The following is a 15,426-nucleotide window of genomic DNA, read 5'->3' as shown; positions in this document are numbered from 1 at the left end:
AACCTCGCCAGTATTAAATAAATCAAAGCACGCACACCGTGTACCTGAAATTTTAGTAAGGAGCAAGTGCTGTTAAGACGGAGAGTGCAGGTTTGGGGTTGTTGTTTTCAGTTCTAACTGCTCAAGGTAGTAAATTAAGTCAAGGCAAATTTTCTCACACACACTTACCCTAGGGAGCAAATATACTGACTGGCATTCTCCAGAATTCACCCCAACAGCTGATTTTGCATGACAAAAATGTGTGTGCGGGTGTGTGGAGCTACTAATAAGAGCAGTCTTTGCCAACCTGGTGCCCTCCAGAGCTTTTGGACCACAACTTTCATCAGCCCCACAAACAGGGTACCAATGGGACGGACCACCCCCAGAATCATCTAATATACTGAGATACGCTGCCATGGAACATGGAGGAGCCATCCATGCAACAAGTTGCCTGGAAGTTGTAGCCCACTCTATGGTTTGTGTCGAATGTTAGTTCTACTCAAAAGCAGACTCACTGAAATCAATTAACATGACTGGGTCCATTCATTTCAATAGGCCGAAACGTGGCAGTATAGAACCACATTTCTTTCTTTCTATTTAATTTTTGCCTATGATGGATTTGGGTTCTAATCGTGTTGGCTTTACTTGGTCCATGTTAGTTATCAGTATTTTCTTTAGAAAAGTTTGATAAACCACTTAATTGGCTCTCTAAGTGATATGCATAGTAAAATTATAGATAGCACACCACATGTGGCCAGCAGGACTAAGCCACTTTCTGGCGAACCAGAGCAGCGCACGGAAACTCCATTTACCTTCCTGCCAGAGCGGTACCTATTTATCTACTTGCACTTTGACGTGCTTCCGAACTGCTAGGTTGGCAGGAGCAGGGACCAAACAACGGGAGCTCACCCTGTCATGGGGATTCGAACAGCCGTCCTCTGATCAGCAAGTCCTAGGTTCTGTGGTTTAACCCACAGCGCCACCCACGTCCTTACTGCCCCCTTAATTTACCCAATCCCCTTTTGGAAGCCATTCCAAGCTGGGGGCCACAGCAACATCCTGCAGGAGCAAATTTCAGAGTTTAACCATGGGCTGGGCAAAGAAGTTCTTCCTTTCGTCTGTCCCGAACTTCCCACCTTTCAGCTTCTGAAGGCAGGCATTCTCAACAAAGCATGGAAGGCAGAACTCTGTTACTATCGCAACGCCTCCTTGATTCAGATCCTGTTCCATTCCACCACCCACAATAGCAAGATCCCATCTCTGCAATCCTGCAGGGGAGGAAACCGTCCAGCAAAAGAGGTGGGTCCCCCAGCATTCTGATACCGTAGACTCACAAAGGCGCTGCAACTTACGAGACACCCACACCATCTTCTAGGGAATATACCCTGGTCCACAGTTCAGCCTGCCACCTCTGAAGTTGTGCAGAGGAGTTTATCAAGGAATGGTTGTTATGATTGGTGAGGCTCATTTGGCATCAACACAGTACAAAACCGAGCCTTTAATGTCACCGGCCCAGCCCTACAGAACGCTCTCCGAATAGAGATTCGGCAGGCGCCTTCCTACACTGAACTTTGAACCTTTGCTGAGATCTTTTCTTTGCTGCCAGGCTTAGGCAGACAATGCAGACAAATGCTTCCTGTAATAGCTAGCTGGTGATCTACTTTATTTTTTTTAAAAAGATCATGCAGTTTTCTTGCACGCATGCATGTACACACACACACACACATATATATATATATAGTTGTAAAAGGTTTTGATTTTTAAAAATTAAACTGGGGTACACAGCTACTGTTTATAAAGAAATACAGTGGTACCTTGGTTCTCAAACACCTTGGTTCCCAAACATCGAAAACCCAGAAGTAAGCGTTCTGGTTTTCAAACTTTTTTTTGGAAGCTGAACATCCAATGTGGCTGTCGGCTATTGTTTCCGGGGCACCTGCACCAATCAGAAGCTGTACCTTGGTTTTTGAACATTTTGGAAGTCAAGTGGACTTCTGAAACGGATTAAGTTTGGTGCTTTTGTTTTTGCTATTTATTTTGCATTTTTGTTTTTGAGGCTTTTCAGTGAATTTGTTTTTGTGACTGTGTGGAACCCAGTTCAGCTACCGACTGATTGTGTGACTGCAGAAATGGATAAAAGCCCCCTCATCCAAACAATGACTATCATCAATGCAGGTAAGAATTTTTAAATTTTTTTTATCATCTACAATACTGTCTTGTTTATTTTATAGTACAGTACATTGATTATTGCTTTCATTTTATGGATTCATGGTCTCGTTAGAAAGTAAAATTCATGTTAACTTGCTGTTTTAGGGGTTCTTTTTAAAAGCCTGGAACGGATTAATCCATTTTGCATTACTTTCTATGGGAAAAAGTGCCTTGGTTTTGGAACGCTTTGGTTTTGGAACAGACTTCCGGAACGGATTAAGTTTGAGTGGAACCAAGGTACCACTTTAATTATTTCAGTTTGCTTATAGACTGCTTTTCAGCTCCATGGCACCCCGCTAGTACATACAAACATTTAAGAATGTAAGAGCAGCAGCTGGAGTAGGCCAATGTCCCATCTAATCCCGTTCTCACAACCAGATGTGAGTGAGCAACCCACAAGAGCAACTCTTTCCTCCTGAGGTTTCCAGAAACTGGTATTCAGAAGCATTGCTGCCTCCAAACATGGAGGAAGAGCATAGCCATTGAGGATAGCAGCCACTGACGGCCGTCTTCTCCATGAATTTGTCCAACACTGAAGGAGTTCCACAGTTTAACTATGCACTGCATGACGAAGGAATCAAGGTGGCTTGCATTGTTCTCCCCTCCCCCTTTTAATCCCCACAACCACCCTGTGAGGTAGGTTAGACTGAGGGGCAATGGTTGGGCCGAGGTTACCCAGGGAGCTTCATGGCCAAGTGAGGATTCGAACCCTGGTCTCGCAGGACCTAGTCCAACACTCTAACCATGACACCACCATCCCCAGTCTCAAAGAGACTGTTAGATGCTCTTGTCTGTGAGATGCCAGAAACCAGCGACCGGCTGCTACTGGGAGGCAGGGTAGCAAAGGGCTGGCCTTGAGTTATTGAGTCAGGCAAGCCATCAAAAGAAGGAAGGCTAGCGGCAACTTTGGAGCCCGGAAACACAGCAACAACCGTATTTTTCCGTGTTTAAGACGCCCCCTGTTTTGGGGGACTCCAAATTAAGAAAAAGGGGGAAGGATTGTATCCGTGTATAAGACGACCCCCAATTTTAAACCTATTTTTTAAAGAAAAAAACTTAGTCTTATACACGGAAAAATACGGTAATTACAACTCATCGGGTACTGGGTTTCTGCAGCAGGGTTAAAAAGGGGAGCAATGGCTGAAGACACACCTGATACTGGGCTGTTTTCTGGGGGGCTCAACGCTGCACTGATCCATAAGCCATGTTTGGGGCTACACCTCAGGAACTGAGCACTTGCCTTGCGTGCAAAAGCAGTTTCAATCACCAATGGCATCTCCAGGTATTGCTGTCTGTGTGAAGCTCAGTGCAAAAATACTGAGATAGATAGTTTTGGTCTGGCACTGTAGAAAGCAGCTTCCTACATTCCTCTTTTGTTCATCCCACGAGGACTGGAATCTTACATTCTTTTTTAGGAGGCAGTGCTGACAATACTGAACTTAAGTATTGTCTGAATTGGTAGACGACGGCTTCCTATGTTGCTGTGTTTTCAGGGCGAGGCCCCAGAGTTGCCAGGTGTGCTTTTGTTTCTTCTCCTCCACTGGGCCTGGGAACTCTTCAACTGCTACAGGGCAGGGAGGAATTCAACACGTGTAGCTTTCCCCCAGCATGGAGTGATGGTGAACGCTGCATCTGTTGAACTGCTGCCTGCACACACAGGTTAAAGGCACGGCAGAGGAAGAGATGGAAGCGAAAGAGCTGGAAATCCAAATTGGATTGGCAGGCAAAAATGTTAGAATATGCAGAGTTAGCAAGAATGACAGCAAGATTCCGAGATGATAGAGATCAATTATTTAATAGTGGGACATTTACAGAATGCACCTAAAAGAGCACTGTAAAAATCTAAATTCTTTGGCAGGCCTGGATTGACTTCTGCATGAAATTTTACAAAACCAATACAACTGAAACAACTTAGGAGAGATAAAGGAAAGTGTGTAGTCAAAAATGTAATTTAGGAACCACAATGGGGTGATTGGAAGTCACATTGGAAATAGTTATGTATGAATCTAATTTTTTTTTGGTAATATGTATCGATTTTGGATTGTTTTTGTTGACTTGCTTTGTTTTTAAAATCAATAAAGCATTATAGAAAAAGGGATATATAAGAAAAAGGGAGGGAAAGAAAGAGCTGGAAATCCAGCGGCTGTTAACAGCATGCATGTCCAAACATTGCCTTTCCTTTCCTTTTGTAAAATGTATATCCTGCTTGATAGTTGAACAAAACAAAACATCAAAGCCGTTAAGGTTTTGGAGCCCAGCAGCATTTTACTTGCTTCTCCTAGCCAATTATCTCAGGAGGCAAGCTTTTTCCGAGAGTGGATGAGCTCTAGCGTCAGAGCCTCAGTTTTGCATGCAGAAGGTCCCAGGTTCAAACCACGGTGGGAGAGAACCTGGTCTAAAATCCTGGAGAGCCGCTGCCAGTCAATGCAGGCAGTACTGAGCTAGATGAACCCAATGGTCTGACTCAGTAGAAGGCAGCTCCCTGTGTTCCAGCAGCTACCGTGGATGTGCTCAGTTTAAGCAACAAAACTTCAGGCGCTCTAGGAAAGGGCTCAGAACACACACACACAAACAGCAATCTCCCCGGATAGATACCCACTGTTAGTTACTGGCAAATTCACATGCCCACATCCTGCTCCCTGCCCTTCACCCCAAAAACAAAGGGGAAGTAGCAAATTCAGAGACCAGAGCCTGCTGTTCTGCAGAAGGCAGTGTGTAAGAGTGAGCTGGCACACAATAACAACTTGATTTATCCAGTGTTCGAAACTTCCGATGTTCTAGGAGCATTTTGCGACAGGGAATTAGCGTGAGTAGTTTCTGAGCTTTGGGCACAGCACTGCACCTAAGATTTCAGATTACAGCTGCAGAGTGGAAGGAAAGGAGGACTTTTTTCTGCCTCCCCACTTCCAGCTACTCTCTGAAGACTGGAGAAGAGACCCACTTAAGAATATTAGGGGAGTGGGCAGGGGAAGGACAAGAACATGTGAAAAATGAACAAAATATCTTAGCTGCAGTTCATTTGTTTTCAGCTTTGTAAAAGTGCGTCTAGACATTCCGTTGTGCCCATAACCTCAGTTTAAGGTGCCATTTAGCTCCTAGCTTTCACATCTCAGTTTCTAACACTGGATTTATGCCAAACAGCTACTTTTAATAAAGCCTCACTCTTCGACAATAAAGGGGGAAAACTTGTGTTCCTGAGTGACTCATTACTGCACAGAAGCTCATTCTTTTGGTATGGTATGCCCTACCACATCGTAAGAGCTTGCTCCACAAGCTAAGGTGGATCCTGAACAGGTGAAAAGATGCCATCTGTCTGAAACACCTAGTGCCCAAAATGCAGCATGCAAGCTTCTGTGTCACACTAGACGCTTCCCTCGCCTGCAAGAAGCCTGGAAAGTCAAGTCAAGTCCCGTGAGGTGCAGTTTTAAACTCTAGCTGATGACGGCAGGGGACTCTTATTTGCTGGAGGTTTTTAAGCAGAGGTCGACGGGTGGCCATCTGTCAGGGATTATTTAATAATAATAAATAATAATAATAATTTTATTTATATCCCGCCCTCCAGCTGAAGCCGGGCTCAGAGCAGCCAACAACAATAAAAGTAACAGCATTCTAAAATCAATTCGTTTTAAAATCAATTCAAAATCAAATTAATGGCAACCATTGGGCTAGAGTTCTGTGAGCATTCCTGCAATCCTTTAGCTGCGATTCCTGCATTGCTGCAGCGGGTTGGGCTAGATGACCCTCAAGATCCCTTCCACCTCTACAATTCTATGATTCGAGCAGATAAGAGAGCCGCCCCCCTCTCTCAGTGGGATCAACAACACTGCCAGGATTTTGAAGGACGGGACCCTAAGAAAAACTCAGCAGCTTTTGGTATTTCTGCCTTTGGGGGCCCATTCACATGGGATGCTGCCCTGGCCCCACCAATGCTCTGTGGCTGTAATAATAATAATAATAATAATAATAATAATAATAATAATAATAATAATAATTTATTTATACGCCGCCCATCTGGCTGAGTTTCCCCAGCCACTCTGGGCAGCTCCCAATCAAGTGTTAAAAACAATACAGCATTAAAATGGTGGTAAAGAAAGGCTTTCCCCATAATTCCTGTGCCCAGCTGTGAACCCAGCCTGTAAAGCGGGCTAAGCATGAGCCAGTCGCTTCTCAGTTTTACATCCCAGCTTCTGCTTCCTCCCCCTCCCTCTACCGCTTCCATTGCGTCAGACTTTTCAACTGTAACCTCTTTGGGGCAGGGGACCACCTGACCTCTTGCACTCTGTGAAGCCCCGGGCATGCTAAGGGCACACTGATCTTGTCGTCAAAGAAGCCCCCAAAAAAGAATCTGCAGGTCCCAGGAGCTCTCATAGAAACACAGCTCAGAACACTTTCTCTGACCTGCATTTGAAAGTAACACATCTCTTGGCCTTCCTTCCACACCCAGGCACTCTCAAGAAGCCCCTGTCTGCAGGAGGGGGCTCCCTGGCCTCCCGCGCTTGGTAATATGGGGAATGGCCACAGGTCAGTGGCAGAGCCCCTGCCTTGCATGCACAAGTTCCCAGGTTCAAGCCCCAGAATCTCCAGGTAGGGCAGAGAAGCATTTGAAATTTGCCAGGCGCATTTTGCCCCTGGCTACTGGCCATTTGCAAGCAAGTGAAGGTGTTTGGGGGCCAGGATGGCATCTGACACCACCATCTAGAGCAGTGTTTTTCAACCACTGTTCCGCGGCACACTAGTGTGCCACGAGATGTTGCCTGGTGTGCCATGGGAAAAATTGAAAAATTCAAAAGATTTAAAAATAAAGTATTTTATAATTTTTCATATTTCTGTTTACTTACTATTTCATAATAAAGTAATTATAAAATACTTTCTTTGTGTTTATTTTATTCCTACTCAAGAGAATTACTTTATATATAGTCAATATAGGCACAGAGTTAATTTTTTTAACATTTTCTAATGGTGGTGTGCCTCGTGGTTTTTTTCATGAAACAAGTGTGCCTTTGCCCAAAAAAGGTTGAAAAACACTGATCTAGAGGTGCCTGCCTGAGGATCCTTGGATCTGGACTGTTTTCACACACTAGCAGCGCATCCTGTGGGATTCTATCCATTCTATTTTATCTGCACAATCAGAATGAAGTTCATTTTTTTATATATATAAATATTTATTAGGGTTTCCAATTTAATACAGACATAAATACCACAAAAAAGAAACAAATAATACAAAAAAAGAAAAATACAAAAATATCAAAAAAACAATTTAAAACAAAACAAGACATAACAAATATAATTGCCATCACTTATTTCCGTTACCTTATGTATCGGACCTCCTCTCACCTCCCCCTTTTGTATTCCAAATCAAATCTTATTTCAGCAAATTCTTATTCAGGAACCCCAAAGTCCTAATGGAAAGCAACTTTCGAGTTGTTTGGCCCCAAAATAGCAACTGACTGTTCTGTTCTGCCAACTGTATCCCTGGTTTAAGGAGCTATTTAGCACCTGGCTAAATAGACCATAGGTTCATCTAGCTCAGTTTTGCCGTCACTGACAGGCAGCATCTTTTAAGTCTCCCAGGCAGACTTCTCTCCCAGCTTTACCTGGAGATGCCATTGGCGATTGAACCTGGGGCCTCCTGCAAACAAAACAGATGCTCTGCCACTGAGTTGTTATGTCCCTTCCCCAAACTCTGTGCAAACTGACTCAGAATGAGGCCGCTTCCTATGTTCCCAGCACTCAGCAGCGTCAGAAGCAGCAAAGCCACACACAGGAGCATCAGAATGGCCCTGCAGGAGCAGTTCAGGTTTCTGCTTTCACGGTGGCCAAGCTGATGCCCCAGTGAGGAGCCCCCTCTAGCAGGACTCTCTCCACCTGCAACTTCCAGCAAGTGGTATCCAAAAGCAAGACTCCCATGTCCTGCTTCCTTGCCAAAAACTGGTGCTCCAAGCACCAAGGCTTTGTTTGGGCAAGAAGCCAGTGAACCAGTGGGGTTTTTGCACCAGGGAGCAGTGACAGTGGGGCGGGGAGAGAAGAGGGAAAGGTGTTAAAAGCCATCCCCCACCAAGGCTGGCAACTGCCCAGTTGTTGGTAGGAGACTGCAAGGCCTCTGCAAATGTAAAAGCTCCATTTGCTGACACAGACTTCTTGTGCAGCTATTCCTGGACAGCCGTCTCTGATAGCAGAAGCCCCCCCCCCTTCCCCAGCTGAGAGGGCCGAAGGGTCTGAGAAGGTGCTGAGAAGCGGAAGCCCTGACAGTAGAGAGCTAGAGGCCAAGAGCGGCAGGGGCAGCCTGAGGTTCTGGGGAAGGGCGTATGCCTTGCCGCAGAACAGGAAAACCACAAAAGCCTCTTATGGAGCCAAGCGTAAAAATGGGGTGGGGGGAAGAAAGATGGTTTACGCTCCCCCCAGCACAAGAATAAAGAGCAGGGAGCTAAAACAAGACAGCAGGCCGAGCCAAACTCAAGTTGTCTCCAAACCTGCATGTTTGGAATTGGGTTCAGGAACAGACAGCAGAGCATGGTGAACTCACCTGGGGGGGGGGGGGATCATCTGAAAACAAGAGTGCAAATTTGGAAGATTGCAGGGGGTTGGACTAGATGACCCTTTGGCTCCCCTCCAATTCTATTATTCCAATTATTATATTTATTCTGTGGATGTTTTTATACGAGGCATTTCCCAAGGGGCTAAGAACAGCATACATACCCCTTAACCATTTTCACAATAGCAACCCTACTTGCCATAACGGCTGCTGGAGGCAGCAGTGCTTCTGAATACCAGGAGGGGCGAATGCTATTGTACTGGGGTCCCGCTTGCAGGTTTCCTATAAGCAACTGGTTGGCCACTGTGAGAACTGGACTGGATGGGCCCCCTGGGCCTGATCCAGTAGGCTCTTCTTTATGTTCTTAACTGCTTTGTTTGGGGAGGAAACAACAACCCCCAGGCAACTTTTCAAAGTGATGGGGCTGGGGGGGGGGGGAGAGACACCCATCTCTCACTAAAGCTACTTTCCCATGCACACTTCTGTGGCAATAAGACCCCCAGTAAGGACAGGGTATCAGAAGGGGCTCCCAGCACAGAGCTGTGTAGCCATACAGGCTGCAGCCCCCCACCGTTTGCTGGGTGGCTGAAGCCCATTCCTATACTTGAGAGTTACTCTGAAGCAAAAGCGCTCAGACCAGCAACTCAAACCACCACAAAGCTTGGATTCAAGGTTGGCTCGAAGCTGCCCCTTGCACGTCTTCCCTCTCGCATAGTACAATTGCTCCAAAATTTGCTAACCTGGGAGCCCTCCAGGGGTTCCGGCCTGCAACTCCGGCCAGCGCAGAGCTGTAGTCTGAAACATCTGGAGGGCAACAGCTGGGGAGGGCAGGTCCAGGCAAACACAGCTTGCTGAGCTCCCTAAGTTAACTTCCGACCTAAACCCCATTTTCCTCTCATTTTCTGCGCACGCGCTCGCCGGCTCGCACACCCACCTACCCACCCACCCACCCCTCAGCGCGCACGGATGTTCCTTGGGGCAGGAGCGGCGTCGCAACGGATTAGACCCCCGTTTCCTCTATCCTCTGCCCCGCGCCCCCAACAGGAATGGGAGAAATATATCCGAAATAAGCAAGGAGATTCGACTCGCCCGACCAGAGTCTCCTCTTTTGACTCCTTGCTTTACCCGAGATGACTTCCTAAAAAAATTGGCAGCAGAGAAAGCAGAGGAAAAAAGGAGGAAAAGAGCGGGGGGGGGAGCCACCAGAAAAACCAAGCGGCTTCTGCGCTGCAGTACGCGGAGCCACCGCTGGCGCTGGCAAGGGGACGAGAAAAGTACTGCGGGAGGGGGGGGGGCGAGGAGGAAGAGAGAGAGAGAGAATGTAAGAGTCTCAATCCGTGTCTGGAAAGAGGAGGAAATGATCCCATACGTTTGGGGAGGGGGTGCCCAACCATCCTGCTAACTTCCTCCCTATTAACTGGGCGTGGAGGGGGAGAGAAGCGGCGGCGGTACTCACAGCTGGTTGATGGCGTTCTGGGAGATGACGGCGTCGTCGGAGAAGTAGGGGATCATCTTGGGGGGCCGGCGGCGGCGGCGGCAGAGGGGGCAGGCCGGGGCGGCGGAAGGGGGTCGGCCGCTGCCGCCTGCTCCTCCTCGGCCCCCGCCGCCTTGCTGTCTCCGCCGGAGCCCGCGCAGGGTCATAGGGGGCTGCGGGGTCCCCGCCGGAGAGCGCGGAGCATGGGCGCACCAGGGCGCACGCCGGGGAAGAGAGGAGCGCGGCTGGCTGGCTGGCAGCGCAGGCAGGAGGCTGGCGGCGGGCGAGCTGCTTGCGCTCCGGCGCCGGCAGCGGCTTCTGGCGTGTCCGAGGAGCGCCCGCCCTCCTGGCCTCCCCAAGCCGGCCCGGCGCGCAGTGCGCAAGGGCGAGCCGGCCCAACTTCGCCTCTGGGCCGGCCCAGGGGCGGGGCGCGCGGGCGTCCCTTCGCCGGCCACGAGGAGAGGCGGGAGCTGCCCCAGCGCCAAAGGCCGGCCGGGGCGCGCCTTGCCTCTCCGCGGCTCCCCAAGGCGGCAGCGGCAGCTCAGCCACGCGGCCTTGGGGACGATGCCGGGGCGTCCGGTCGCCTCCCTCTCCCGTCAGACGGGGGGCAGCCCGGCTGCGTCGCGCTCTTCCCCGCAGTTGGCAACCGCCTTCCTCTGGGAAGTCCGCAAGCATGGCTAGGGTGCAGAGGCGCCGTGCCTTGGAGCCATTGATAGCTTTCACCTCCATGCATTTCTCTCCCCCCCCCCCAGCCACTTTTAAAAGCATCCCAAGGTGGCGCATTCCGCGCGCCCCCCGCCCCCCATAGAGGACGCCAATATATGTTGACGTCTGGAAACCAAGCCTGGTGAGCAACGGCTGGAATTGCTGGGTATGTTTAGCCTGGAAAAGAGGAGATATGATGGCCATCTTCAAATATATCAAGGGCTGTCAGATGGAAGAGCGAACAAGCGTGTTTTCTCCAGTTCCGGAGGGTAGAACTCGAACCCGTGTCTTCCAAGTTATAAGAAAGGAGAGGCCAACTAAACATCAGAAAAAACTTTCTGACAGTAAGGGCTGTTCAAAGTGGAACGTCTCCCCTGAGAAGTGGTGGACTCTCCTTCCTTGGAGATTTTTAAGCAAAGGTTGGATGGGATGCTTGAGTTGTGAGTTCTGTATGCAAGCTGGATGCTCTGCCATTGAGCTGGGGTCCTTCGCCAAAGAAGGTTTCAGGCAGCGAATTCCAGATGGCCATGTACTGTGTGCCTAGGCACCTTCCCGTAACAAAAGGCTTTAGCTCCGTGACAGAACACCCGCTTTGCATGCAGAAAGTCTGAGGTTTCAATCCCTGGCTGCATCTCTTGGTGCAGCTGGGAGAGACCCCCCTGCCTAACACCTTGGAGAGCTGCCACTGCTGCCAGTCAGTGTAGGCAATGCTGAGCTAGGTAGACGAACTGTCTAACTCAGTATGGCAGCTTCCTTATGCTGTCTGTCCTGAATCTCCCACTGTCTACCTTCTGATTGTAGTTCTTGCCTTCAGGCCCTCCAGCTTCTTGTTCTCACAGCAGCCAACCAAAGACCATGGCAAACACTCAAGCAGGACCTGGGGGCAAGAGCATCCTGTGGTTTCCATCAACTGGCATTCAGAAGCATTGCCGCTTCCCACCATGAAGGCAGAGCACAGCCACATGGCTAGTCGCCCTCTCCTCCATGAATTTCTTTTAGGAGAAAAGCAGGAAAGCTAGGGACCTCCAGATGTCAGGGAGATAACACAGAAAATAGACTTGGAAGGCACCACAAAGATAATCTAGTCCGGTGTTTTCCAACCTTGGGTCTCCTGCTGCTTTTGGACTATAACTCCCATCTTCCCTAGCTGGCAAGACCAGTGGTCAGGGATGATGGGAATTGTAGTATGAAACCAGCTGGAGACCAAAGGTTGGGAAACATTGATCTAGTCCAAGCCCCTGCAATGCAGGAATCTTTTGCCCAACCTGGGGCTTGAACCCACGGCCCAGAGATGATGAGTCTTACGCTTGTTGTTGCACTTCAGCTCCCAGCTGGGACTAGGACAGATGTCGAGCAACATCTGAGTTCCATGCCCTGCTCTAAGAAATAGCATTTTGTGGTGCCTGGGAGAGATGGAGAGATGTCTCTGCTTGATACCTGGAGGGTGGCAGGCTCCACTTCTAATGCTCATCAGCATTCTTGACCCATTGGGATGTTTTGCTTCTCAATATTCTCTGGTTGGCCTCTGTTATTTTCTCCTACCAATAGAGAACCTACAAAAGGACTATATGGGCTCTTAAAGGTAAAGGTAAAGGAACCCCTGACCGTTAAGTCCAGTCGTGGCCGACTCTGGGTTTGCGGCGTTCATCTCGCTTTACTGGCCGAGAGAGCCGGCGTACAGCTTCCGGGTCATGTGGCCAGCATGACTGAGCCGCTTCTGGCGAAGCAGAGCAGCTCACGGAAACGCCGGAGTGGTACCTATTTATCTACTTGCACTTTGACGTGCTTTCGAACTGCTAGGTGGGCAGGAGCAGGGACCGAGCAACAGGAGCTCACCCCGTCATGGGGATTCGAACCGCCGACCTTCGGATCAGCAAGTCCTAGGCACTGTGGTTTAACCCACAGCGCCACCCGCGTCCTATATGGGCTCTTAGGTACCCCATAAGGGAAAAGGAGCAGTTTTTTTTCTTATAACATGGGAGTTGGTGCCCAACCACACCTGGGCAGCCCTCCAGGTTCCCCAACCCTGCCTTCAGGTGTGCCTATAAAAAGCAGCTGCCCTCCCCGCCCGTTTCAAACACTGAACTCAGAGGGCAGTTCTGTGTGTCACACAGCTGGGGAAAGTAAAGAGGCCTTTTGTCTGCTTTTTAGTTTATTTATTTATTTAAAAAACAGGTTTTATTATGACCCACGGCAAAAAGGAAGGGCTGTGTGGAGGAGCTCACAGATGCTGCACTAAAGCCCCTGTCAAAGCATTCAGAAGCCATTAGTGGCTTGCGCATGATGGGCTCGTGCGGAGGAAAGCTCGTGCCACAAAAACCAGGGAGGGGATTGCAAAGAAGTGAGAGAAAGAAAGAAAGAACACTTACACCATATATTTAAAGCACAATGATGCCACTTCAAGCAGGCATAGCTATCCCCAAAGAATCCTGGGAAATGTAGTCTGTGAAGGGTGCTAGGAGGCCCCTTATTTCCTCACAGAGAGCTACAGTTCACAGAGTGGTTTAACAATCAATCCCTTTCCACAGGGAGCTCCAGGAATTGGAGCTGTGTGAGGGAGGAATAGGCATCTCCTGCCAACTCTCAGCATCCTGAATAGACTACAGCTCCCAGGATTCTTTGGGGAAGCCATGACTGTTTGCAGTGGCATCAGAGTGCTTTAATGCTTGGTGCAGACCAGGCCAGAGAGACTTTTGCCTGCTTGGTAGGGGCTGCAGTAATGATGAAATGAGCAGGATGATGCTTCCTAGCTTTATTTCAGGTATGGGGAAGCTCTTGCAGGACCCCCAGGACCCGTCATCCCCAGCAGGGCCAATGATCAGGGACGGGAGGAGGTGGAGACTACCAAGACCTGGAAGGCAGAGGCAACCCTAGGCTCCCTTGCACCCTTGGCAAGGAGATGTATCAGCACCTCCAAAGGCAGGAGAAACCATGGACCAGAAACTCTTAAAGTTTCCTTGTCATGGCCTTTTGCGCTCCACCATGCTTCAGTTTGTATTAAATGCTTAGCATTTCTGCAGAGCAGGGGGTAAAGGTAAAGGGACCCCTGACCATTAGGCCCAGTCGTGGCCGACTCTGGGGTTGCGGCACTCATCTCGCTTTATTGGCCGAGGGAGCCGGCGTACAGCTTCTGGGTCATGTGGCCAGCAGGACTAAGCCGCTTCTGGCGAACCAGAGCAGGGCACGGAAACGCCGTTTACCTTCCCGCCAGAGCGGTACCTATTTATCTACTTGCACTCTGACATGCTTTCGAACTGCTAGCTTGGCAGGAGCAGGAACTGAGCAACGGGAGCTCACCCCGTCGCGGGGATTCGAACCGCCGACCTTCTGATCAGCAAGTCCTAGGCTCTGTGATTTAACCCACAGCGCCACCCGCGTCCCATGCAGAGCAGGGAGTGGGGATCCTGAATGGCCCTCCCAGGTGTTGCTGGAGTCTGGAGTGAAGTCCAGTCTAACAACGTCCGGAGGTTCCCCACACAGTTCTCCATTGCAGATTCAAACCAAACTCTGCTCTCTGCTCAGCTAGGAATTTCCTTCCTGCGTATTCCACCCAGTGAACAGTCCTGACCAATGGCATCTCCAGAGATCTGCCCTGCAGTTTAAGAGGGAGTTATATTTCCCAGTCACCCAGCTGCAGCCTTTCCAGCCAAGCCCCAAAATTTATTCTCCTTCGTAGGGGCTCAGAGTGCCTCTGGGCAAAGCCAGTGTCCTTCCCTTGCCACTCAGACTGGGGCGCAGGAGAGGCAGCCCAGCCCAGCATGTTTCGCTTTTTAGGAAGTCCAAATGTTGGGTTTTCCAGCATGCAAGCTCTCTCCTTTGGTACCCGCCCCCCAGTCGTAAAAGAGAGAGCAAGCATATGGTGGGAGGCTGACAGAGCCCCTTCCCCTCTTTCTTTCTCTCTGTGCAAGAAGATGGCAAAAGGTCACCAGAAACAGGATGGGGAGGCTGGACCCACAGGCAAATTCTTGCTTTAGCAATAACTTGCAGCTATGCAAATCGTTTTGACGGGAAAGAGGCAAAATTCACCCCAAGCTGTGAGTTGCTCTTGCGAATTTTTAAAGGAACAAAACACAAACACACACCCGTTCCACTTTAATCCAGCGGTTCCCAAAGTCTACCGCTCTTATCGCTTTCAAAGTTACTTCCTTTGGTAATGTTTGCTTGCATTTACCACTCTGGGTTGCCACAAGTCACAAGGTAGCCAATGATTGGCAACAGCAATCTATTTCGTTATAACTTATGTCTGCGGTAGGTGAAGGTTTGTGCGTGCTCGGCAAGTGTTCCGTGCTATAAACTTCCTTCACCCTTATGCTTTCGTTCGTAAGAATGCGTAAGAATGTTTTTCATGCAGCATCTGGCATCACTGGATCAAGTTCTGGAGTTCTGCTGAATTAACTAAACTAAATAGTTTTAATTGGATTTTGAGTAACTGTGCAATCAATCTTGACTGTTTTGAATTTTATTGTTTTGTTATCTTCCTTAGTGGGTCGTGCAAACCGCTGTTCTAAATGATGCTTTTATAAGGTAG

At 49.1% G+C, this 15,426-nt stretch overlaps 1 protein-coding gene and 1 long non-coding RNA gene across 5 annotated transcripts in view; one reads left to right on the top strand and one right to left on the bottom strand.

The window, feature by feature from the left end:
- The window catches only part of LOC309358017, a 183,376-nt gene that overhangs the window by 31,197 nt on the left and 136,753 nt on the right, over positions 1-15,426 (top strand). The gene's annotated exons all lie outside the window — the stretch shown is intronic.
- Positions 1-15,426, bottom strand: part of SSH2 (slingshot protein phosphatase 2) — a 119,857-nt gene that overhangs the window by 56,324 nt on the left and 48,107 nt on the right. For 2 of the 4 annotated variants that reach the window (XM_081890162.1, XM_081890163.1), the window contains exon 1: positions 10,176-10,375. The exons of the other annotated variants lie outside the window; for them this stretch is intronic. In XM_081890162.1, the coding sequence (XP_081746288.1) occupies positions 10,176-10,360 (185 nt within the window). In that variant the 5' untranslated portion in view covers positions 10,361-10,375. Of the gene's footprint in view, positions 1-10,175; positions 10,376-15,426 lie in introns of those variants that run through there. 4 annotated transcript variants of the gene reach the window in all.

Source organism: Podarcis melisellensis (genome assembly GCF_964234715.1).
Source record: "Podarcis melisellensis genome assembly, chromosome: 15".
Lineage (NCBI taxonomy): Eukaryota > Metazoa > Chordata > Lepidosauria > Squamata > Lacertidae > Podarcis > Podarcis melisellensis.
This window is presented reverse-complemented; position numbering and strand designations above follow the sequence as displayed.